The sequence below is a fragment of the Anabrus simplex genome, chromosome 6 (genome assembly GCF_040414725.1).
Source record: "Anabrus simplex isolate iqAnaSimp1 chromosome 6, ASM4041472v1, whole genome shotgun sequence".
Lineage (NCBI taxonomy): Eukaryota > Metazoa > Arthropoda > Insecta > Orthoptera > Tettigoniidae > Anabrus > Anabrus simplex.
The window spans coordinates 247,750,686-247,777,320 of NC_090270.1; the positions used below are offsets into that span (position 1 = coordinate 247,750,686).

The window sequence follows — 26,635 nt, forward strand, 5'->3', positions numbered from 1 at the left end:
CGAAGTCCGATTTTTGCGTCCCAACGACTTCGAATTAATGAGGTTTTACTGTATCTACATTGATCCACTCCAATCTTCAGCCTATACTACCCGCCGTACCCCGGGTTTCCAAGCCACTTTGTTACAACACATTCAACTGACTTCAGGCGTCTTTCCCAATATAACCACTGTTTTCTGTGTTGCACAATTCTTGAGCAAACTACACTGCCATGCCATGTGTAGACACTTACACAAATTAAAGTTACATACAGTATATATACAAAATTCCCTACTACAAATTCTTCTTCTAATCTTAGGTTTTTACATATAAATGAACAAAATTACATGATTTGCATGACTTCAATATTTTACTATTTTACAAAAATTTCCTAACCTAAAAATTTGGAGATCGTACATTTGTACAGATACAGCACTTGTATATGATGATCACGCTAATTGAAGGCCCAGAGTGGGTCAAGCCCATTTTTTATTTTGGAAGTCGAGCGGACAAAAATCCGGCATGAAATAAAATTGAGTCGTACTGATGTTGATGAAGAAATAGATGAATCCCAAGGCCTACGTCGATATTATATGCCAATTCCGGTGTTATGAGTGACAGAAGAGTCCATGCACCGAGGTTTAATAAATAAAATGTTTTGAAGAGTTCCCTTGGAATAAATGGACTTCAAATGAGAGCACTCGCAGGGACTGGATGGAGATTCCCAGCCGCGAGGTGTCAAGGGATTTGAGATTTGTCTTGGGATAACATGGTGGTCCCATAAATTAATAACAGTACGAAATGAAGTAAGGTTGCGGTTCGGATACCGTTACTGTGTCCCGACCGATGTGAAATCGGATCTTGGTGGTTCATATGGAATTTAACATACGTGACTAAATTATAAAGATTGGAAATAAAAATATAAGAAGAATAATAATGTTCCAAGTAAATCGTGTCTTAACCGATTGCTTAGTGCCAAACAAAACGGAACCGTAAAGGTTTATGCATTAAATATAATAATCATTAACTGACATGTAACAAGTGAAATGATTTATCATTATTATTATTATTATTATTATTTGAAGAAACATAAGAATTTATGATATTTCTGAGCATAATAATAATAATAATAATAATAATGGTGAAAAATGAAATTAAAATATTAAATCGATGAGGATTAAGTGTTACGATAATGATGATCTCAACTGATGAAAATAATAATAATAATAATGATTTTTTTAAATGAATTATTTCGGATGATAATGTGGACGGAGACTAGGGAAGTCAGCTAGCAAAATGATGTAATAATGTCAAGTTGTTGTAAATAATAAGCTAAGTTTGTGATGTTAAATGTAATGGCAAATCCCTACATCTGGATCATTAGGTTGGAGTCCCTTTGTAGTTTCCTTCAGTTAACAATAGCATATCTTGGTTAGGAACCTGGGGACAGCATTGTACCATCCCGGGTTGGTTTCATCTCAATAAAAGTGGAGGCTATGACATAATTCATGTGATTGCGCCCACCTTGCCAACAGGTAAATGGTCTCTACCATAAGTGGTCGTATGTTGTCACGAGGGTTGTGTTTCAACCCTCGGCAATCAACAGTTCAACCACCCAAGTGGATGGGTGGTCTACAGTGTCAAATTTATTATGTAAATTTTCAGGAATTATTTGCCGAATTATAGGCAAAATAAGGGTCAACAAAATTTTGTATATGTTCCAGAAGATAATTTAATTAAAATGCTCCTTAAGCATTTGCAAGGAAACAGTTCCAAGTTCTTGTAGAATAGCAAACTCTTGGTGACCGTTTAAAATATCCGTCTCCTTTCCTAGGACGGAGCCCCCACCCTTTGATCTGTTTTAATGTATTTTTGTTTGTTTTTATGATGAGCCTTAAAGTTTGAGTGCCCCGTTCAATCCTGTAGTACTAATCAGATGACGCCCAAATATTTAATTGAAGATTCTGTATCTCCATTTTTAATTTTTATTTATTGTTGTTGATTATTTGCGTTAGATTCGAACCGTAACAACTCTGAGATAAATGCTGGTTGGGACTCAGGCTTTGAGTGGGTACAGTAGAAGCCAATCCTGTGTAACAGACCTGACAAATAATGACGGGAAGGTCCGAATCTTAACTATGTAACAAAACTTTTCTAAAATGTAAATTTTCTTTCAGCTAATGTAAAATATAAATCTTTAACTGTAAATCGGGGATAGAGAGTGAGTTACCCTCTCGAGCTCCCCTTCATCTTGGTTTGAGGTGACTACGTTTTCGCAAACTTTCTTTCCTGTAATGTATTACAGTTATTTCCATGCGCGCCACCTCAGTAGTTTGGGACTAGCTCCAATTTCATCGGCCGAGAGCCCTGTAGGTTTTAATATTTCATTATGTGGGAGCACAGTGTACACCTCCATTCAGTTCGTGTTCGGGCCGTTTATTTAATCTGTTCTTTTTCGCAAATGCCCTGTAGGTTGGGTACTAGATACCCCTGTATAAAACTATTTCTATTTGTAATCCGTGCCTTGTGAGGCCAGAGAGTGTAACCTTTTGATGTACTATTGCCTTGAGCGGGCTGTACGAAACTGAGAGCCTGTTAGCTCTTTTCCAAGTTTTGTAATAGTAAAGTGTGCCTCTGGAAGGCTAGATATTGTAATTTAGGGAGCAAGTGCTCTTGAATTAGGGGATTTCTGCCCTTGACTAAATTGTTTCTCATTTTGAATTGAAATTTTGTAAAGTTGAGCTCGTAGCTTCGAAACTGAAAATCGAGGGCTCGAAACCCAAACTTGTTAAATTACTTACTCCTGGGGTGTTCCACCCTTATTTGTTTTGGTACCTGATATGTTGTTATGTTAACTAAGTGCAAATTTGTTAAGTTGTTTTTTTGAAAAAATATAACCTTCAGTTCAAGTTTTAAATTAATTTTGATTTTGTAGATAGACCCATTCACCCCAGCACCTTCTTTAACCTCTTTCTGTTCACGGGTATTCCCGTAACAGTGAGAATTAATAACGGCGAAAAATTTACTTCTACTGTATTATTGTATAATTTAATATAAAATATACAAACTGCAATTTGACTCGCCCACTGTTCAAAACCATTTTATATTTTGCCCCACATTAAAATATGAGCCAAGCAGCCATGGTTTCCCAGAATTATTTAAACATTTTTAAGGCTTTCTGAAACAAAAACAAAAAAAGGCAGGGGAAACACTATTCTAGATTTATTCTTCCCAGCCTTTGGTAAAGTAATTTCCACCTTCCCCCTTCATCAGGAGGCAGCTAATCCCCATTATACTACATACTCGCAAAGGAGATCATCTCGAGTCTTTTCCTGGGATATAAATGATCAGAAAAAAGCCAGATAAACATGAGAGAAGGGGGATCTAAAGAGAAACAGTTTATAGAGGAGGAAAACAAAGAGAAATGGAGAGCAAACTAAGAAAGGTACCAAACAGATTATATATAGTATATTCATTTTCTGAAGGTGGTGTTGCTATGTAAGAAATATTAATATAACCCTTTCCGGCCCTTAGCACCCGAAAGCGCCCGACTGTTCATTTAGCCTTCCGGTCCTTAGCACCCGAAAGCGCCCGGCTGCATTGTCTGCATTCGTCTGCGATCAGTGCGGTAGTTTTTTATTTTTCTCATCAGTGAAGTGTTTATAAGGCATTCATGAACACGCAGTGCAATCTACTAGTCTTAGGAAATAAAGGAAGAGAGATAATCTGTCTTGACGTTGCCTAGGCAACGGTCTTGAACTTCCGCGAGCGCGGGTCAGCTGTTTTGTCCGTAAACATGGCGGGATTGAATATCGCGTATATTGAAATTGAGCTGAATATGGGCGAAAATGTGACACAGAATCCTTGAGTAGGGATGTGAATTTTTAATGAGTGAATAATGTATCAACGAAGATAATTTTAGTGATAACAGTGATATGAATGAAAACGAATATCGATAAATCGGACCTGATAGCGATGCCACGGCTTTTCAGGTAACACAAATATTTCGTTTAGTTACTCCGAATGATTAAATGGATGATGTTGAACCTGCGCATAATTCGGAAAGAGTATTAGGGGAAAGAGATTGTTTTCTACGTATGTTAGGAGGAGAAAAATTATTCAGTGACATAGCCTATTGCGCATATAACAATGCAGCCTTCAAACAGTCGCATTCCGGTAATATAAAAACAGAATGGGAAGACACTTGGGCAGATCAAATAAAATCTTATATACATGGGCATCATTTCACTTCCAAAATCACATGATTATTGGTTTTGTGGGATTCAGACAACGTGGGAATGTGACAAATGCAGACTGTCTCTGTGTCGAGTATCACGAGGAGGGGGGGGGGGGGTTGGGGTTGAAAAACACATTATGACTCAATAAACAGAGAAATGGATGTGATGGTATATTTTCTAATGTTATTGAAAATTTGAATTCATTGTGATCAATAGTTTTAACTGTATTTAAGTTTTTCTGAAACAATACGGTCTGTTTCAGTTTTTGCTAAATAATAGGTTGAAACCTGGGGATAAGCGGAGTGAAAATGCGGGCGGGAAAGGGATAAGGACCATAATAAATACAGTGCATTCCCGATAATTTGTAGTAATTAATGCACAAACTTCTGCAAAGTGTCGAAAACATTGAATTATCTGCAGATTTTCCGTTGTACCTAGTAAAAACAAAACCACTGATTAAAATATTGAAATGTATTACATTGAGCCAGTTTTGCATCGAACTCGTCAGTATACATTTATGTAAACTGCAATTATTTTATAAGGATATTGTGAGAAATCTAAACTGGATGAGTGTTAGAAAGACATGGTCAGAAGGTTGGCGAGGGCTCAAAGAGAGTGCTGGTAATAACAGGTGTTGTAAACCTGCCAGCAGGGTCGTAAACATAAACTCCCTTGGTAATTTGGAGAGATGAGGGTGCAAGGCTTGTGTGCTATGAAACAATGGAGTGTATGAAATAATATCACCACATATGGAGTAGGCAAAATAAAAACTTAGGAATAAAACATGGTAAAAATTGTAAAGAACTGCCAGGTGCTCATGTCATAAAATCGAAACCCAAGAAGATAGCTAGAGTTTATAATATTTTAGGCCAACAATACACCGTGGAGAAACAAAAGAGACAGGTTTATGTGACCATAGAGGGAACTGAATCCACTAGTCAAGAAAAGAATGCACAAAATGTGAGCACCAATGAGAGGAAGTGTCACTAAAATATCCATCTATGATTGGAGTGTATGAAGCAAGGTCACCGTAGAAAGTGCCCAGAGGCGGATCCCTAAGAAATGATAAGTTGGGCCGTTAGCTGTGCAGAGCATCATTCAAACTTCTAATTAATGTTCGTTATAATTTTACATGGTTTCTGAATGTGAACTTCATTCTAATTCGTGTTTGTTGGTCTATTTGATTCTGAAGTCTTATTAGGCATTCTAACATTGCACTTCATTCTGAAGCTTGTTCGTCACTCAAGCTCTTATGGTGATTCATGTATTGTTATACCGAGTATGATTACCACTCTGACAGACAGTCAGCGTCACGTTTAGGGTCTCATTTCACAACTCAGTGGTGCTATTTTGTTTTACTGAGTATATGGTGGCATTGTTAGTAGATATCATGCAGTTAACACTAGAGACTTTAAATTAAGTGTCAAGCACATACTGCTGATTATCACATCTGGTCTCAAGTTCTCCTCTTCTTTGAAATCATTGTTTGATATTTCTCTCTCTTTTTCCATTTCGCCTTTCTTTACTGTACACTATTGTCTTACAATACTTAATTTGGGGATATTAGGTCATGTAATGATTATAATCTGCTGACAGGTTTCGATCCTGCGACCAGAGCATAATAAATAATGTACTGGCAATTGTCACTCTGTAGTAACCAGACTCAAGACGGAGAGACCCTGTTAGTAATATAGTTCATTCCAGGGCCTCCAGAGTCAAGGAGAAAGATATTGGCGAGTTAACTATGGAGGATAGCCATGATCTACTCAGTATACAGCCTTCACCTTTGTTAAAATTATTTGGGTGTTTAGCAATTTCTATTGCATCACGAATGATTGCTCTTTATAAATGACAAAAGTTGCAACAAAAATCATTTGATGGTCATTATGTAATGGCATGTTCTGCCACGGCAGAATTCTCTGGCTGGCAGACGTAAGTTCCTGTGATGTTCTTTAACCCTTGTTGTTATCTTCCTACATGTTTGGCCAACATAAACTGATCCACAGGAGCAAAGAAATATATATATACATACATACATTCCAAACAGTACATGTGCAATTTGTAAATTCATGCTGAAGTAATGTAGATCTTGAAAAAATATAACAAGTTGTTTTTAAGAACTGACTTATTTCAATACAACAAAATTTCACTGTAACAAATGAATTTCCAACGTCCCCACAATTTTGTTATACTGGTCTTTTACAGTATACGTCAGTTCCAATTTGTACTTGAATAAAAAATATATTACCATATATATGCGCGTATTTGTTTCAAGAATTTAACTAGCAGTAGTTTGGGTACACTCGTTATTTGAAATAAAGTTGGTAAGACTTTGCCTCAAAACAATAGATGCCATTTGTGGCATCAATAGCACACTAGAAGTGAAGTTTAAACCCCGTGATAAGTATGGCTACAAGTTCTCATACTTGTTTGTTCACGGCTAAAGATAAGCTTAGGTTATTGAAGATTCAGAGAACAATGATTGGAAACCTCACAGCAGGAAGAAAGGACAATATAACGGAGAGTTGTACTTGCAACTGGCAAAAAAAATCGACTTCAAAATACAAATAGTAATCGACAGGCATTTCGCACAATACATTCCTATACACTTAATAGCAAACAACACACTCATTATGACAACACACAGGTGAAACTAGCTGATTACAAATATCAGACTAAGGTAATCAGACCGCATGACAATTCTGATCAGCAGGTTGCCTACTCAGCAGGATGTGAAGATTATGATGCATTTTTAGAACAGATTTATATTTTACTGTATTTGGTTTTGGAGTACATCATTATGTAGGATTCATTTCTTGTATATATAACACAAATTAAATACAATTTTCTTCCTTTTTTAACAAAAATTCTCTCTTAAAAATAGGGTGCACAGATTATTTGCATGTGTGCAGTATTTCTAGAAAGTTAGCATTTTCACCAGAAACTAAGAAGAGAGGAGAAAGTGGCATCCAGTGTCCACTTTAAACATTAACAGTGTGACTAGCCATTCACAGTTACTGTTTGTCCTAATATAAACCTTTGAAACATTTCTCAGTTTGCAATGTAAGAAAGCTATTTATGTTTATGGGCACTGAGCCAGACTGTGTGGCTCAGACAGTTGACTATTATTTATAAGCTTCATTTCCGTATTGATTGGTATCACTGTACAAAAATAATATGAGTCACCACCTTATCAATACACTAATTTATTTACTTCCAAACTGGTAAATAAGGTCAAGACCGGTTTCGACCCCTAAGGGATCATCTTCAGTTGACATACACAAAAATATCTACAAAAACATCACATATAATGATTAATGTTTAAGTTAAATTCAATTGTCATTAGAATGTTGGTAGGTACATCTTAGTTTGGAAATATGTGTTTTATGAGATTTATAGGCCTACTCTTTTTGGAGCTGTTATGTATATAGGTCCTATGTTCCCCTGCATATAGTGTCAAAAGTATTGCATAGAATATAATTCATCAATTTGACAAAATGCTAGTGAATTGATTACTAAGATAGTAAAGTATGTACATTTTCTGGGAGGTACATGCTGTTCTACATGTTATCACTTTACAATTTATACTACACAATATGAAGTAAAATTATTTTTGCATTTGTACACATTGATAATCTTAAATCCAATGTAGGGTCTTCAAGATGTACTATTGGACTGTCAGTATCCTAATTACATTTTATGTAGTGGTTTATAAGGTTTTCTTGTTCACTTTTATAGATCAGTCAAATGAAAAATGTAGAAGGACCTTGTTGATTAGGATTCTTATGACTAAAATATTGGTATATAGTACCTTGTTGACGTGGATCCTTAATACTAAAATACAAGTTTGTAGCACCTTCTATTCTTGTTTTATGTCTTAAAATAGAGTTGTACCTTGACACTGTTTGTTTTGTTAGGTGCAGGCATGTAAAAATCTTGTTAAAATGAACCCTTAGGACTAAAATACTGGTATGAGATACCTGTTAAAATACTTTACATTAAAGGTACTAATATGTGGTGCTATATGCACATTCTTCAGACGTAAAATGGGGTTAACATAGTTTGACAACAGTACTATGGGTTGTTATGATTAGTTGTTATAGTTCAATATAATTGGTCCATTAGAAATATATGAATGTTTACATAAATAGGATCGAATACATATTTGTACTGTGTGCTTTACGAGTGAATTGCGTGATGTTTTGATAGTAATATCTGGCAATTTTGCATGCTGCTGCTGTTGTTAGAGCTGTCTTGAAATCCTGAATATTATTAAGAAAGCATTCTCTTCTTGTCGCGTGTCGTTTCAGGTTAGGTTGGTGACTATTATGAGATGAAGGGCGTTTTAAATGTCATATGTCCTGATTGAGTTGCACGTTAGTTGTACCGTGGAGGCATTCGTGTTGTAAAATAATGTATCTGTAAGTAGAAATAATAAGTATATAAGATGATGTGATATAGAAGTGTGGTAGTAAGTTATATATCATATAACTTACGTTAGATGTTGAGACCATGCACTCTGTGTGGCTGCCTGTTGAGGTCTATTGCGTGTTGTTCTGAGGTTATAGTTTGCGGCGGTAGAGGGGAAGTTTGAAGGGATGGGTGGAGCGCTTGTGACGGGAGTGGGGTTAGAGGAGGGGAGGTCTTGGAGCGGTTGATTTGTATGTATGGATTTTTGTTTATTAATTCTTTTTAAGTAATAATCTTTTAGGAGGGGAATAACTGCGTGAAAAAGAATACTGTTTCTGTCTGTGTTTTCATTCAAGTTGGAGTTTGGGTTAACGTATTTATCTAAATTTATATAGAACGAAAACACAGACAGAAACAATATTCTTTTTCACGCAGTTATTCCCCTCCTAAAAGATTATTACTTAAAAAGAATTAATAAACAAAAATCCATACAAACAAACCAACCGCTCCAAGACCTCCCCTCCTCTAACCCCACTCCCGTGACAAGCGCTTCACCCATCCCTTCAAACCTCCCCTCTACCGCCGCAAACTATAACCTCAGAACAACACGCAATAGATCTCAACAGGCAGCCACACAGAGTGCACGGTCTCAACATCTAACGTAAGTGATACGACATATAACTTACTACCACACTTCTATATCACATCATCTTATATACTTATTATTTCTACTTACAGATACATTATTTTACAACACGAATGCCTCCACGGTACAACTAACGTGCAACTCAATGAGGACATATGACATTTAAAATGCACTTCATCTCATAATAGTCACCAACCTAACCTGAAACGACACGCGACAAGAAGAGAATGCTTTCTTAATAATATTCAGGATTTCAAGACAGCTCTAACAACAGCAGCAGCCTACATAATTGCCAGATATTACTATCAAAACATCACGCAATTCACTCGTAAAGCACACAGTACAAATATGTATTCGATCCTATTTATGTAAACATTCATATATTTCTAATGGACCAATTATATTGAACTATAACAACTAATCATAACAACCCATAGTACTGTTGTCAAACTATGTTAACCCCATTTTACGTCTGAAGAATGTGCATATAGCACCACATATTAGTACCTTTAATGTAAAGTATTTTAACAGGTATCTCATACCAGTATTTTAGTCCTAAGGGTTCATTTTAACAAGATTTTTACATGCCTGCACCTAACAAAACAAACAGTGTCAAGGTACAACTCTATTTTAAGACATAAAACAAGAATAGAAGGTGCTACAAACTTGTATTTTAGTATTAAGGATCCACGTCAACAAGGTACTATATACCAATATTTTAGTCATAAGAATCCTAATCAACAAGGTCCTTCTACATTTTTCATTTGACTGAACTATAAAAGTGAACAAGAAAACCTTATAAACCACTACATAAAATGTAATTAGGATACTGACAGTCCAATAGTACATCTTGAAGACCCTACATTGGATTTAATATTATCAATGTGTACAAATGCAAAAATAATTTTACTTCATATTGTGTAATATAAATTGCAAAGTGATAACATGTAGAACAGCATGTACCTCCCAGAAAATGTACATACTTTACTATCTTAGTAATCAATTCACTAGCATTTTGTCAAATTGATGAATTATATTCAATGCAATACTTTTGACACTATATGCAGGGGAACATAGGACCTATATACATAACAGCTCAAATAGAGTAGGCCTACAAATCTCATAAAACACATATTTCCAAACTAAGATGTACCTACCAACATTCTAATGACAATTGAATTTAACTTAAACATTAATCATCATATGTGATGTTTTTGTAGATATTTTTGTATATGTCAACTGAAGATGATCCCTTAGGGGTCGAAACCGGTCTTGACCTTATTTACCAGTTTGGAAGTAAATAAATTAGTGTATTGGTAAGGTGGTGACTCATATTATTTTTGTACAGTCAGACAGTCGAGGCGCTGGCCTTCTGACCCCAACTTGGCAAGTTAGATTCCGGTTCAATCCGGTGCTCAAAACATTAGCCTCATGTCGGTAGATTTACTGGCACATAAAAGAACTCCTGTGGGACAAAATTCCAGCACAATGGCATCTCCAAAAATCATTAAAAGTAGTTAGTGGGACATAAAACCAATAATATTATTATTACCATTATTACCAGCAATGGTGTTTAAGATGCAAATTTTACTAAGTGCAGTAAAGTATTATGGTGAAACAGGTCTTCAGTCCAATAGAAATTGATAACGCTATTCAAGCTCTTAAGAATATATAGTTTACCTGGACAAGATTCATCCCTTCCATCAGATTCTTAACCTCTTTGATGAGTGCAACTTTCTGTTTGTCGTCAAACTTGAGCAGTTTCACCGTGAAACTTGTCTGAACCCTCTGTGGGGCAGCATCTTCTTCGTCTTCCTGTCAGAGAAAAAGTACCAAGATAATTAATATAGTGAACTGTAATAATTTACTGTACAAGCATAAAAGGATAGATTGGACCACCTGCATAGACAGCTCACACAAAGCAATTCTTAAATCTGTAGATCTAGGAGGATTATTTACACTCAGAGTCAACTCAAGTTCTAAGCGGTCCCTTTAATATTAATACATGTTACATAAAAGCCGCTTATATTATCCGCTAGGTTCAGGAGGAGAACCGAGATGGATAAGGGGAAAGACAGGAAGTGCTCACAGTGCTCCTTGGTTCCTGAATTCACTTTCAGTAAACTATCAAAGGGACTGCTTAGGACTTGAGTTGACGCCGCCTATAGAGACAACAGCAATTCTTTATTTATGAAGTTGTTACAAATTAGGAGGGTATATGGAATCAAACATGTTTTAATATGCAGCAATTCATGAAAAACAGCCATCCATATGATGTAGTAATCAATAAAGATTCATTGACAGGCTATCCAAAGAGAAAAGGGCTGGGACCAATGAGAGGTCAGTGGAAGGGATAAGAAGAACAATAATAAAAGTTTAATCAAGACCATGTATTCTTTCTACTTGAAAGATAACCCAAATCACAACTTAGCATTTTGTAACATGATACATTAATGAAACAATCATTCCGAATAACGTATTTACAAGAAATCCCTAGACCATTTACAAAATGTTGTATTAAATGAAGCAATTCAAAAGGACATAGCGAACTGCAAGTCTCGGCATAACAGAATAAATGAACACAGTTTCCAAAAATGACCAAAAGAGAAGGAAGGCAGTAGGAAGGGGCAAGTATGGGTCCACAACAGTGGGAGTCACCTAAACACTTGGAGATGCAGAGTACAAAATCAGTTCATATTACAGGTTGTTGAGTCCAGGCCTCGTGTTCAATCATTCAAAACTCTTGAGTCTATTGATTAATTGAAGGTCATATTTTGTTGGAAAGAAATACTCATGTAAAACTAAAAACAGGCCATAGAAACGAAAGTAAGTTTAAGGCCCTGGCTGCTAAAATCCATTAGATAAACAATGATGATAATAATAAATAAAGCACTCTGTTGCTCACCCAATGCAGTAGGAAAATAAAAGGAGTTTCCCAACAGAATACTGGGAACCCCTTCGATGACCCTCCAATCTCACTCGGTATCAGTGCTGGACTGAAGACCAAGGGATTGGGGGACGGATTTATACCACCACAGAAAGTTTGTGAAGAAAGCACCGACATGAGAAACATCAGACAGTGACGCAGCGGGTGACATAATCCAGTCGTAGGTTAGTATGCAGCAAGCTGTTCAGCAGGACGGGCGCAAGGCGAGACTGCAGCAAATGTACAGGGCCAGTTACATGAGTGTTGATAGCGGTGAGTAGAGCAAGACAAGTGGAGTTCGTGATGACGGCAGCTGTAATTAGCTGAGTGGCCGTTACAAAGTACAGAAGAGGAAATGCAACACCTCAAAAAATAAGAGCATCACTGTAAAGGTAAGGAAAAGATCATAAAACGTGAGAAAGTTAAGACTTTCTGCATTATAAAATGAATATAATTGACCAAGTACACTTACACCTACAATGCAAGAAGAAACCTGTGCAAAACGAGCATATAGTAGGGCACACAGAAAGACAAGACCAGTAATTGAACGGTCATTTGGTGTTGTCAAAAAGGCGATATCCAGGTTTACGAATGAAACTAGCAGTAAAGTTACTTCGAGTTCCACCTATCATAGTGGCAACATTCGTATACCTTAGCCATTAATGCTGACAATGACACTCCTTATGTTGATGAAGCTGTTTTCAGAAGAAGGATGATATATCTGTACATGCTTTAAATCAGCGAAATGGAAGAGAAAACACATCACTTAGAAATGCACTGATTAACAACACTTTCAGGTATTTTCAAACTTTTAATTATACTAAAACCTGTTAGTAACACGTAATTTTTCTGAAATTCTTTCATTTTAATTTCTAGTTCTAAGTTTAAGATCTTCATTTTCACTGCATGCTCCTCTTCCAGACACTTGAGCCTCCTCTTATATAAAGGCTCCCTTATATCTTCTTTCTTCCCCTTTTCAGGCAATGAAGTTGAAGGTCCTGGATTGGAACTGCAGACGGTCTTCTTTTCATTTCGCCCTTCTACTTCAGACTCCTCAACTTCAGCTATCATTAAAAAAGTTGAAGTTGAAAGACATGCGGGATCTGGACTGACTACTTCTATGTCCTTCACTGTGGAGCTGATTTCCATATGAAATCCAGCATCATCGAACTCACTGACGATTGGATGGAACTGTGGTTTAAGAGCAGCAATAAGTTTTTGTCCACTGTCGTCCAAGAAAGGTGGCACATACTTACCCCCCCCCCCCCCCCATTTTGTACAACTGCACCTTATCTTTGGCATTTGCTTCCTTTGCCCTCTTCATGTTTTCATAACATAATTTGAGTGACTTCCATTCACGCTGTACCACATTCCTGGAATTGTACTCGCATGCAATTCATTTCCACGCTTCCTCCTTACACTTCATAGTGGAGCTGTTTGTCTTTTTATTTTCTACGATAGACTTGTGTTCCAGAACATTATCAGCATATCTTTCTCTTTTTTTAAATATTTATTTTGCTGTACAAGTCTTCTTATTAAACACATTCTTCTCCTTTTGCATCTTTGTTTATGTATTGCAGACTAATCAAAGTCAAATGGTGTTGAGAATTGTCAACTGTTTCTGCATAAATCGCAAGTTCCATACAATTACAATTATCTCTCTTATTTAGCGATGTTGTCAACTCTGCTTTGATGTCCTTAGATTAACACTGAACTTGGTTCGCTGATCTGAGATTAGGGTTATACAACTCACACAGAAAAAAAGAACAAACTTTACTTCTGATCCTCGATCAAAACTGAACTACAGTTAGCAATGTTTGTGCAACCGGTCCTTAGTTCATTGTAGTTATAGTTTACAGTGAGTTATATTTTTGTTTTAATTTAATTTTATAGTGCATGTTGTAGATGCAATGGGTTATTCTAGCCATGGAAATAACAGCTGAAAAGTACTACTTAGTAATATGAGGTTTAGTATGATTGATCAGTTTATGGTTCAAAATCATTATTTCTGGTACTAGCCAAGCATCTGCATCATTGCATAAATCTATCCATTCTCTTAAATTCTGTACAAATACATCCACCAACAGTAGAATCCACATAACCTGAAGTGACGTGTCATCACAAAATCACAGTACACTTGAATTTAATATCCTGGTAGACATAGGAATGTGGCAATCCCATCACCCATTCACACTGCAGTTATCCTCCTCAGAGCACTAATGCTTCCTTTCTTCATGTCTCTGAGGCCTGTTATTCCAGACTGGCACTGCTTCAACTTACTTGTGTTAATCTTTGCTATTAGATCTTGTTTGTCTGACTCTTAATTCTTCAAGTCCTGATGCTATTAGAGTAATCGAGTGCGAAGGATGATATATTCCACCCGCGTCTGGAGCGACTGGAAATCTCTCTGTAAAAAACTATCTTGAATAAGGTTCGGAACGGCCAACCCTGAAGACTCTCAGACTTCACCCTTAGTTAATCCCTTTACTAGTTCCTAAACTGTAGTAAAGAATGATGTAGATGTCAATAGCCCAGGAGTATCCAGTCTCCTGTTACCAATGGTGGTGCATTCAGGCCTTCGGATTCTGGGAAGCCTAAACTCATCTTCTGGAGAAAGTCTGAGTTCTCCAGTATCAATACAAAATTTAAACGCTATCACATTACACACCTTCTTCTTATTCTGGAAGTGCTGTATCTTCAATGAGCTGGTCCAACCTCCCTACTAACTGTTGATCTAAATAAGCCATCTGATGATGAATTGGACTACTGGCACAGGTTTCCCCACCAGGAAATGCATTGTTGCCTAGGACCTCTTCTTCCTTTTATTTTTCCTTGAAATATGACTGGTTTGAGTCACAACGCTGAAAACAAGCCCAAGATGAAAGTTGTAGCCAGTGTTGCCAACGTATATTTTCAAGATCTGCTAAATACCACTAAAAATCCGCCAAGAAATCCGATCTCAAATAATAATAATAATAATAATAATAATAATAATAATAACAATAATCTGAGGAAAATTCTCAGCCCCTGAAAAACAGAAGATGGATATAGACCAAGGTCACGCAAAGTGACAGAAGAGCTTTCCAACATTGCAGCAGACATCCGCAAAAGACGTCTGGAATTTTATGGGCACATCCGCAGACTGCCGGCAAGTAGACTGACACACAAGTTTCTCACCTATATAGAACATCTAAATAATATTCTATGGGTATTGGAAGTGAAGAAGGATCTGGAAAAAGCCCAGATGAACTCAAATGACACCGCGGACAGAAAGCTCTATAGGAAAAAACTTAATGGATGGAAAGTGCAACCAGGGAACGAAGTGAAAAAGAATACTGGAGCAAAGTGGACAGAAGAACGAAAATGGATCCACGGAGAAAGGATGAGAGCAGTTTGGCAACTCAGAAAACAGAATTGTTAGAGCTTTGCTTGATCCATTGGGTCCATACGCAAATAATTAATAATAATAATAATAATAATAATGATAATAATCGTAAATGTCTGTACTCACCTGATCTGTGAGTTTCACTGGGATTAACCCTCTATCTGCGAGCTGGCGAGCTAAAGCTTGAAGGTGTTTTACTGCTGGGTAAACTAGGTGAATCTCCTACCTCCAGGGCCACACACAGAACAGGCCAGTTCATTAAACGGTCTTCTTTCATAGCATAAATATGAATGCCACTCTCTCACAGTTTCATTATCTGTCGTCATTCGTCAACTAACAGATAAGTACCCTTTCCCCACGCATTACAAACTTATGATACCACGATCTCATAACACCAAATCCAAATAACATGTTTTTCTCATGTGACTGCTAGCTCCTGACAAGAAATGCGGAATAGCCCAGAGACAGACTGGAGTACAATTTTTTTTAAAAAAGTAAAATGGATAAAACGCTAAATTCCGCTATAATAAATCTACAATTCCGCCAAAAAATCCGCTGTCCGCTAAATGGTATATATCTCTGCCGACAGTCTTCTAATCCCGCCAAATTTAGCGGAAAATCTGCTAAGTTGGCAACACTGGTTGTAGCACAATTAGAAACCAAATTATATACTGTACTGTATACAGGGTTAAGCGTAATTCGCGCACTCGGGCGTCGCAGCGCGACTCCTCACATGCCAGCAATAAAAAAATATCTCTTACAAATTTTCGTCTTGTGAGTATATACGGAAGAGTAGCAATCTGGCAACACTGTAACCATATGTACAGTAACTAACGTCAGCACGTTCTCGTCGTGCTGTACAGTTGGTGCAGTGGGTAGAGTTTTTGGTTGGCATGCAGGAGGTCGATGGTTCGATCCTGGGTTGAGGCGCATTTTTTATTTGCTAATTTCCATCTGACATTACCTACTGTAATACAGTAAGACACTGTTTCTGAGGTCATATGTATCCTACATTTACAACATAATAATAATAATGCATTGAGATACGTACTAAACAGCATGCGGTTACCAGACGCAATGTTGAAAGGCACAATTATTGGGACCATGGTGATAACACATACAAATTGTAACCGAGTTTGGACATTATTCGCAGAGCACGTTGCTAGGCCTACTGGTAACGTAAGGCCCTAACGAAATGTAATGGACCTGAACGAGGCAAGAATAATAGTTGGTACTAATCTATGGGATCATTGGAGGAGGGTACAAAGAAAACAGGTTTCACATCTAGTAGATGAAGTGGTGCGAATAAATTCACGCCCACGACGTGGAAAGGGTGACTTTCAAAGCTGACCAATGAAAACGATTGTTCATCCATTTCTAGGATCGTAGTATGTAAGTGCAAATTGTTTCTAGAGGACCCACTGCAATCGCTGTTGACGATTAAGATGCCAGGTACCATACCACCTGGACTACATTTACAAAATAAAAAACATACGCCTCAACCCAGCATCGACCACTCGACCTCCTGCATGCTAACCCAAAACTCTATCCACTGCACCAAATGTACAGTACGACTAACTTCTGCTGACAGAGGTAGTTACCCTACATGTGGTTACAGTGTTGCCAGATTGCTACTTTTCAACGTCGTTTTTCTGCCGGATATATTCGCAAGACGAAATTTTGTAAGAGACATTTTTTTACTGCTGGCATGTGAGGAGTCGCACTGCAACGCCCGAGTGCGCGAATTACGCTTCACCCTGTATACTGTAATTTTTTTTTGTTTGTCTGCCTTGTGAGTATGAATTGTTACATTCTTAATCATGTTATCATCTGTTATATGGAAACTGTGCATCACTGAGTACAAAAATTTCACAATTGCACATTTCGTTTTGTTCTGTGACATTCTAACAGATTTCATGTAAATCTAGGACCGTTAGGTTGAAAAATCCATTATATTGTGAAATGACCCTTCTATAAATCGTTAGACAAAATGTTTTCCTTTTCCTCACCTCAGATGGTTGCAACTGACACTGTACGTGGCAATCACAGGATACAGCAAGAGTGCAACAATACTTCACCAAATAATGTCCGGTTTCTTCTTTTTAAATTGTCCTTCGATTGTGATGTGCAGTGGCCCAGAGCTTTATCATAAAGGGCTTTGTCCTTTGGATTGAGCTGCACAAATGTTAATACACAGTCCAAAAAAATTAGGGGAACATGTTTTTGAACGTATGCCATGCTCCACAAAACAGTACCTCACACCCAGGTGTATTACCAATGAAACCTTTATGCTTTACCGTTGAAGTATACAAAAGAACATTGATGGATTAGCGTTCATTTTCAGAACACAAACTGAAATGTCCAAATAGGGGCGAACACAAAGTGATAACACTCCTCCAGGGTGGATTTTTATCACAGTTGGAGAGCTTCAGCATGGTGTATGTCCTACACGAGCATTTATCACAGCTTGGTGCCTACGTGGCATGCTCTGTATAAGTTGACGGAGGTCACGTTGCGGTATCAGGTCTCATTCTTCAATGAGAGCCTGTTCGAGGTCTTGGAGAGTCTGTGGTGGAACAGGACGCCCACAAACACTTCTGTCAAGCCTATCCCACACATGCTCGATGGGATTAAGGTTGGGACTCACTGCTGCCCATTCCATCTCTTGAATGTCCAGTTCCCGCAAGACAGCTCCGGTGATGGGCACTACATGAGCCCTGGCATTGTCGTGCACGAGTACGAATTCAGGGCAACACCGTATGCAGCAACCAACACATGCTGTAGCAGTATCTGTTCGATGCACCCCGCAGCGAAGATTACCACGGACGACAAGATCCATACAGCCATCAATACTGATGCCAACCTACACCATCACAGAACCTTATCCGAATCGGTCGCCTTCCTGGACAACATCTGGCATATACTGCTCACCACAGCGTCTCCATACACGTTTTTCACTGCTATGTAGAAAGAAAAATGGGGGTATATATTGTTGCGGCTTTTGTGTTGGTACTCGCCTGCCGCATTTCATTTGTTACAGTTGGCAATGTGCTGCTGCGTTTTGTTTTAAAAAACATACACTGAATATGGCGACCGGCAGCAGTATACGGGTTTTGGTGTACCTCACCTTCTGAGTTATGAGTTCGTGTCTGCTCGTTTGGGACAGTCTGGTCCTCCAACTGACTTGTTATTAATTTATATTTGTACGCCTATGGAAATGAACTTTTGTTGTGTGCAGCCGATATGTTGTTTCATCGTTCGCAACATATATGATTACCGACAGAGCTTGGAGGGTGTTCAGGTTGTAACCGAATGAATGCAAGATCCCCAAATTGTTAGGTTAGGAAATTTTCGTAATATAGTTCGTAATATTGAAGTCATGTAAATCATGTAATTTTGTTTATTTATATGTAAAAACATAAGATTAGAACAATAATTTGTAGTAGGGAATTTTGTATATATATGTAACTTTAATGTCTGGAAATGTCTGCACATGGCATCTCAGTGTAGATTGCTCAAGAACTGTGCAACGCGGAAAACAGTGGCTATATTGGGAAAGACGCCTGAAGTCAGTTGAATGTGTTGCAAGAAAGTGGCTTGGAAACCTGGGGTACGGCAGGTAGTATAGGCTGAAGATTGGAGTGGATCAATGTGGATATATGTGAGTGGACGTTCTATGTCACATCAGACACTCGATAGCCAATATGAGGGCTTTGTTTTAAGCGAGGTTGGGTTGACTGAGTGACGCGTCAAGAAGTGCCTGTGAGAGCGTTTCTACCAGTAAACTTTTCGAGACGCTATAACCACGTGTGGCAAGCCTATATAAGGATGTACGCGTGTGCGGCAAGTCATTCTAATTCTGATGCTGGTTCTGTGTTTTTCTCATTCGGACCGGTGTGTGGGAGCTACATATTTTACGCAGTTTCCTATGCGATCTTCAATTGTTTGCGAGTATCTTTTACGGAATGAACATGGTATAATCACAGATGCTAACAAGTTTCCGGCTTTGCGGTGAACGTTCTGTAAAAGACGCTACTAAGTGTTTGATACCCAAACTCTGTATAATAATTAGGCCTATACTACAATTCTTCTATAAGATAATGTACAATGGATGTGGTGGTGCATACTGAATCTACATTATAATTGTATGCCCTCGCGGACCATTTTGTAGAGCTTGAACAGCTCTACATTTCTTGAGAACGGAATTCATCGTCGGCCGAGCATGCAGTTTCAGTTGGAGAAACGCGAGGCATCACACTAACCTGTGCAGCAATCGGGAAGGACTCAAGACGTCGATGAAGAAGTGTGTAAATAAGGTTAGGGATGCTCTTCGTAAAGAAGGTTGCATCCGTACGTAGAGAAAGTCGTCGTACTTTTCTTTACCAGATTAGGATTTTCTTCTGTAACAGTAGAGAGTGCAGTGGGACTCTTACCTGGAGGTATGTTAAATGTATATAGTGAAAATAATTTTGTTGGTGGTTTGTAGATGTTTGTAATTTGCCCGTGTAAGTGGCAAATACGAGTTGGTCTCGTCTACTGATTTTTTTTGTATGTGGTTTTTAGTTGTCTGTATATTTGCCCTTTGTAAACGGCGAACAGGAGTTGGTCTCATGAAGTGATGATTATTGTGGTATTTGTCATTTTTTAATTTTTTAATTTTGGGAGTAAAGTCATGGAATGAAACTTGCACTAAATCTTTTATCAGTGGAGTAAGGATGAACCTGGCATGCTACCCAACTTCAATTTCAGGGGTAAATAGCAACAGGTAAGGTTATAAAGTAAGTCTGGAGCTTCGTCAGCCTGATGACCGTCGCCTTGGGAGAGGGAGTTGCTCGTTGCTCTACAGAGTTAATTATTCCTGCAATTGTTTTGCGGGTGGCGCCCAAACTTGTTATTAATACTTATTTTAGTCACCGTTTATTCATTTGATAATTTCAATAACTTGCAGAAGTTACAATTGGCACCCAACGTGGGGCAGAATGATATCCAGACTTGCTATAAAAGCTCGATAGGCACATTTGGTCCAGTGTTTTAGCGAGCTTGTGTTAGGAGTTATGTATCGGTGTTGTCATGTTTTGAGTTCTGTATTTTATCAGTGGAATATGAATAATAGTAAGAGTAATAGTAGTGTAATGAATTTGAGAAAAAGAAAAGTACATAAAGAAAGTATGTTGGTTAATGATGAGTAGAGTAGCTTTGACATAAGGACACAAAACTTTGAATAGTTTTCAGAGTGAATATGTCTACAGAAAAAGTGTATGGAATTGCCATGGGGGTGAAGCGGAAAGTAGTGAGCATAACCAATGTAATATGGGGGGTAACAATCTCATGAAGTTGGTATTGGAGCAGTTGGCCAAACTGATTGATCAAGGGAATAATTTGAGTAGTCAAATTAAATCAGGGGAAGGAATTAAGTGATAAAATTAGTAATGTAGGGGAGGAGGTAAGTAATTTAATTGATAAGCATTGCACAGCAGCTAATGATTGGGGTTGTAGTGTGGAGAAAGCAGTTGATAATGTAGGGAGGGAGAGTGATGATCTGAGAGATTTTGGGGGCAAGGGGTGTGAAGAAAAGGAGGATTTGTTGGAGGACCTACTGTGTGCTAAAATTGATGGTGAAAGCACTGTGGTAATTGATGCTCTTTGGGAAGTTACAGAAATTGAAAAGGTAGTTAGTTGTGAAGGTGATGAAGATTATTTTGTGGAGGAGTCTTTGAGGAAGACATATCATTTTGTAGATGTTGGTGTAATTGAGGAGATTAATGTTACGTCGATAATGTGTCAGAGTAGTGATGATTTTGAGATTAATGAAACTTCCGTTAAGAGGATTAAGAGCAACAGTGTTGATGGCATGAATAATGTGCGAGTGGGAACAGTGATGAAAGATATGGAAGATGTAGGAATTGTGGAAGAATTTAGTAGTAATGGTCGGGATGGAGTGATTTCAGGAAGAGAGAGAGTGTGAGTGAAGGAAAATGTGAGAATGGTTGTGTGAATGAGATTGAGGTGATTGAAGCTGGTATGTCCGATAAGGATGAATGGATGAAAACTGTCGATGCTGTGGGTGAAAGTCTTTGTGAAGTGGAGGTTAGGTCACATTTTGTGCATAATGCAATTCATAAGAGGGGTCGTGAATATTATGGGGATACAGGGTTTGAAGATTTTATGAGGAGTAATTGTGTTGGAAAGATTTTTGATATTTGGAGACAGTTCAAAGAAAGTGAGAGTGACAATGTGTATGAGAGAACAGGAAGTCGATTCAAACGTATGTTGAGTGGAATATCTGATGTTGAAATGAGTACAAATGATTTCAATGAAGTGTTGAAGAGTATTGATGCAAGATGTGCGATTGTGGTGTGTTTTCAGAACAGGAGGGATGTTTTGATTGTGAAATGTGTATGTGTGTTCTGAATGAAAGTCTGTGTAAGTTGTGTGTGAAAGAATGGGAAGAGAGTTTTTGTGTGAGTTTGCCAACCATGGCAGATCTATCCTCAGCAGAAGCGGTGTCCTCAGATATGATCGATTTAGCGAGGCAGAATTTAAGGAAGGCAGCTGATAGGAGGATGAGGCTACAGGGGAAGTATTATGGAGATAGTTTTGAAGTAGGGGAGGAGGTTGTTAGTAAGGGTTCCACACATTTCATCTGCAGACAATAAGGAAATTCACGAGTTTTTTAAATTGTATCAGGGACCTCACACAATAGGTAAGAAAGTTGGCAAGTGTGCTTATCACCTGTTGAATAACAAAGGTGACATGATTGGTATACACAATATTCACAATCTTAAGAGATATGTAAGGTGAAGTATTTTGCAGCTGATAGGAGGATGAGGCTACAGGGGAAGTATTATGGAGATAGTTTTGAAGTAGGGGAGGAGGTGTTAGTAAGGGTTCCACACATTTCATCTGCAGACAATAAGGAAATTCACGAGTTTTTTAAATTGTATCAGGGACCTCACACAATAGGTAAGAAAGTTGGCAAGTGTGCTTATCACCTGTTGAATAACAAAGGTGACATGATTGGTATACACAATATTCACAATCTTAAGAGATATGTAAGGTGAAGTATTTTAAGTTCAGATGTTCTGTGTATGTTAAGAAGAATGTGTGAATTTTCTTTAAATCTTGAGTGAATTTGACAGGCTGTGTAGACTTCTGTACTGAAAAGACTGATTTGCTCAGATGTATTGCATATAAATCTTCACAAATCAAGGGGAGGTATTGTAACCGTACGAATGTAAGATCCCCAAATTGTTAGGTTAGGAAATTTTCGTAATATAGTTCGTAATATTGAAGTAATGTAAATCATGTACTTTTGTTTATTTATATGTAAAAACCTAAGATTAGAAGAAGAATTTGTAGTAGGGAATTTTGTGTGTGTGTGTGTGTATATATATATAAACTCTGTATAATAATTAGGCCTATACTACAATTCTTCTATAAGATAATGTACAGTGGATGTGGTGGTGCATACTGAATCTACATTATACTTGTATGCCCTCGCGGACCATTTTGTAGAGCTTGAACAGCTCTACATTTCTTGAGAAAGGAATTCATCGTCGGCCGAGCATGCAGTTTCAGTTGGAGAAACGTGAGGCGTCACACTAACCTGTGCAGCAATCGGGAAGGACTCAAGACGTCGATGAAGAAGTGTGTAAATAAGGTTAGGGATGCTCTTCGTAAAGAAGGTTGCATCCGTACGTAGAGAAAGTTGTCGTACTTTTCTTTACCAGATTAGGATTTTCTTCTGTAACAGTAGAGAGTGCAGTGGGACTCTTACCTGGAGGTATGTTAAATGTATATAATGAAAATAATTTTGTTGGTGGTTTGCAGATGTTTGTAATTTGCCCTTGTAAGCGGCAAACACGAGTTGGTCTCGTCAACTGATTTTTTTTTTTGTATGTGGTTTTTAGTAGTCTATATATTTGCCCTTTGTAAACAGCGAACAGGCGTTGGTCTCGTGAAGTGATGATTATTGTGGTATTTGTCATTTTTTTTATTTTTTTTTTATTTTGGGAGTAAAGTCATGGAATGAAACTTGCACTAAATCTTTTATCAGTGGAGTAAGGATGAACCTGGCATGCTACCCAACTTCAATTTCAGGGTTAAATAGCAACAGGTAAGGTAATAAAGTAAGTCTGGAGCTTCGTCAGCCTGATGACCGTCGCCTTGGGAGAGGGAGTTGCTCGTTGCTCTACAGAGTTAATTATTCCTGCAATTGTTTTGCGGGTGGCGCCCAAACTTGTTTTTTATACTTATTTTAGTCACCGTTTATTCATTTGATCATTTCAATAGCTTGCAGAAGTTACAAGGTTTGCCGTTGGTAGATAATTCAGTCGTAATCTTAGCATCTGCATTTTATGTAGTGCACCCTGGATAGCAAGGACAGGCTAGATGTGGAAAAGCCCGAGTGTCTCAGCCATACATAGTATCTCGGTACAATATGGTGACTGATGCGAGTGTTAGAAAAAGGTGGTGGTAGGCGATTTTTGCCTGGCTTGGTGTAGGAATTTGCAATGCATGGCAACTGAAACACGTCTGGAGAAGGCATTTCTTGCCTTGATTTTTTATGAATGGTTACCCAGACTTACCTCACACACTATAAAGCTGCTCCCTTGCTCAGTAGACTTTCTCATTGTTTTGGACATACAGTAAAATACCAGTATAACAAAATTTTGGAGAGCTCTGAAATTTTGTTATACTGAAATAAGACCATTCTTAAGAACTCGCCTAGTATTATATCCGTTAGTTGTTTTTAGGGTATTGACAGATGTTTTCAGAAAATCTATGTTTACATTGTACCAGCAAGTCTACAGATTGTTCCAGAACCTCATTTTTTTGAAAAAGTATGTGATTTTCTTCTGAACAGATCCAGATATAAAAGCTCGTTCCAAATATTCACCATTCACTGCACATGAATTTAAAACAGATTCTGGCACATCACTTCGTGACACAAGAAAATCTTGAAGGCTACGTACTATGTTCGTTGCCTGCTGAAGAGTCAAGTTCTGTCGATGACAATCATTTTGGGGGTTGTCTTCCTCTTCCTCCTCATCACATGGATCTCTATCATTCATAATGTCCTCCACAATTTCCTCATTGGTGATTTCTTTGTGGACTATTACATCACTGTCTACTTTTGTAGTCGGTAAGACTATGACACATCCAACGTACACAAAAGCTTCCAATTCTCCTCGGTTTCCACATCATCCAACACTTCACTTTCTGCTACGTCTTCTGTAAAAACCACTCTAGCTTTTCTGAAGCAGTTTGTGGCGACGTCTGCATTCAGGGATTTCCATGCAGCATTAAACATCTGCAATGCTCCCAATATGTTGATGTTAATGTGTCTATTCGTGGCAATGTTGCACAGCATTCGACGGACCACACGAGCTCGGTAATGCCGCTTTATTGCATGAATTATACCCTGATCCAGCGGCTGCAGAATTGAAGTTGTATTTGGAGGCAAAAGGAACATATCACGGCTCTTTGGTGCACCAATTCCACAGGGACAGACAAACTGAAGCGTCTCATAATTGGGAAGTTTGGGAAGCCAAGGTGCTTCAAGGGGGTGCAACATCTGCCCTTTAGCATAGCTCTAACATCCTTAGGATCTTTACAATGTAATTTTTCCACTAATGTGTAGTCATACTCTTCATCACAGTCATGGATGAAATCCACAAAAGTACATAACAAAAAATGAGAAGCAGAGTCATAGGCCTTACTCTTTGCAGGTGACATAGTAATAAGGGAAGATGAAATGGAAGTATAAGAACAAGTTACTGAATGGAATTGATAGAGGAATATGAAATGAAGACAAATGTGGAGAAGAGTAAGACAGTAGCGATGACGAGAGGTATGAAATGGCGTCTGGCTTTTACTGCCAGGATATGTGAAAGTCAAAAATAACTTGGGTTTAGATTTATCTTTTATCAAATTTGATTTTGCTCGTTGTCTGAACTTATTGATTATGCGTTCGATGAAAGTTTCATTATAGCCATTAAATCTAGCTATCAAACGATAATATTGAGTTCCTTGTTCAGGTTTGCTTTTGACATTGGGTCTTTGAATGCGCTATTAACTAGGCTGTCGTATGTAGCACATTTGTGAGAATTGGGATGTATTGAATCTTGTTTTATTGCTGTTGCTGTATGGGTGGGTTTCCTGTAAATTTTATATGAGAATGAGTCCGGAGACTTCATGACGAGAGGAAATAGAGAAGGAAGAGGGAATACAGAAGTAAATGGAAGAGCATTAGAAGTTGTGAAAAGCTTCAAATATTTGGGATGTATATTTGCAGAAGATGGGGAAAGAATCTAAATTGGAAAGAGAATCCAACAAGCCAATGGGTGAGGAGTACAGTGTGGACCGCTGTCTTGTAAGTTTTAATTTGGTTTTTATCGATACATTTTTTTATTGTATGTGGACCAGAGGTGACATATGGAAGCAAAACTATTTATAAAGTCGCTCAAAGAAAAATTGACAAAATCCTAAAAGTAGACAGAAGAATAGCAAGGACATACATAAATAAAAAATATCGAAGAAGATGGACAATGGTGGATAGTGCCAAATGAAGCAGTGTACAGAGAACCGGAGGCCATCACACATATTATACAGAAGAAGATGATCTCTTCTCTGGTCACATTGTGAGGAAACCAGAAAACAGTTTACAAAGAAAAATTATAGAGAAACTCTGGAATCTGAAGCAACAATAGGATGGATTAAGAAAATTGGAGAGGATATGGAAGAACTAGAAATAACTATGGATGATTTGCAAACCAAAACAGAAAATCTGAAGGAACTGAAAAACATAAAAATAATATTTAAACCAAGAATAGACAATAACATACAGTGAAAAGGGTATTTACAGATGAGGGACGAGAGAAAAGATCAGAACGAATGAAAAGTTACTGGGCAATTTGGAAAGACAACCTATCAAAGATGACAAGAAAATGATTGACTGAAGTGGTCCAATGAGGCCGTAAAAGCAGAGGAAAGGGGGCTATGGGGTCCAAATATTTGGTTGAGTAAGACAGGTATTGGTCTTGCTAACAGC

At 37.9% G+C, this 26,635-nt stretch overlaps 2 protein-coding genes across 4 annotated transcripts in view; one reads left to right on the forward strand and one right to left on the reverse strand.

Annotated features, from left to right (window-relative positions):
- Positions 1 to 26,635, forward strand: part of LOC136876397 (histidine protein methyltransferase 1 homolog) — a 111,633-nt gene that overhangs the window by 79,475 nt on the left and 5,523 nt on the right. The gene's annotated exons all lie outside the window — the stretch shown is intronic.
- mRpL12 (mitochondrial ribosomal protein L12) overlaps positions 1 to 26,635 on the reverse strand; it is a 72,160-nt gene that overhangs the window by 28,268 nt on the left and 17,257 nt on the right. Inside the window, exon 3 of the mRNA XM_067150343.2 lies at positions 10,952 to 11,086. Coding sequence (XP_067006444.2) covers positions 10,952 to 11,086 — 135 coding nt within the window. The remainder of the gene's footprint in view (positions 1 to 10,951; positions 11,087 to 26,635) is intronic.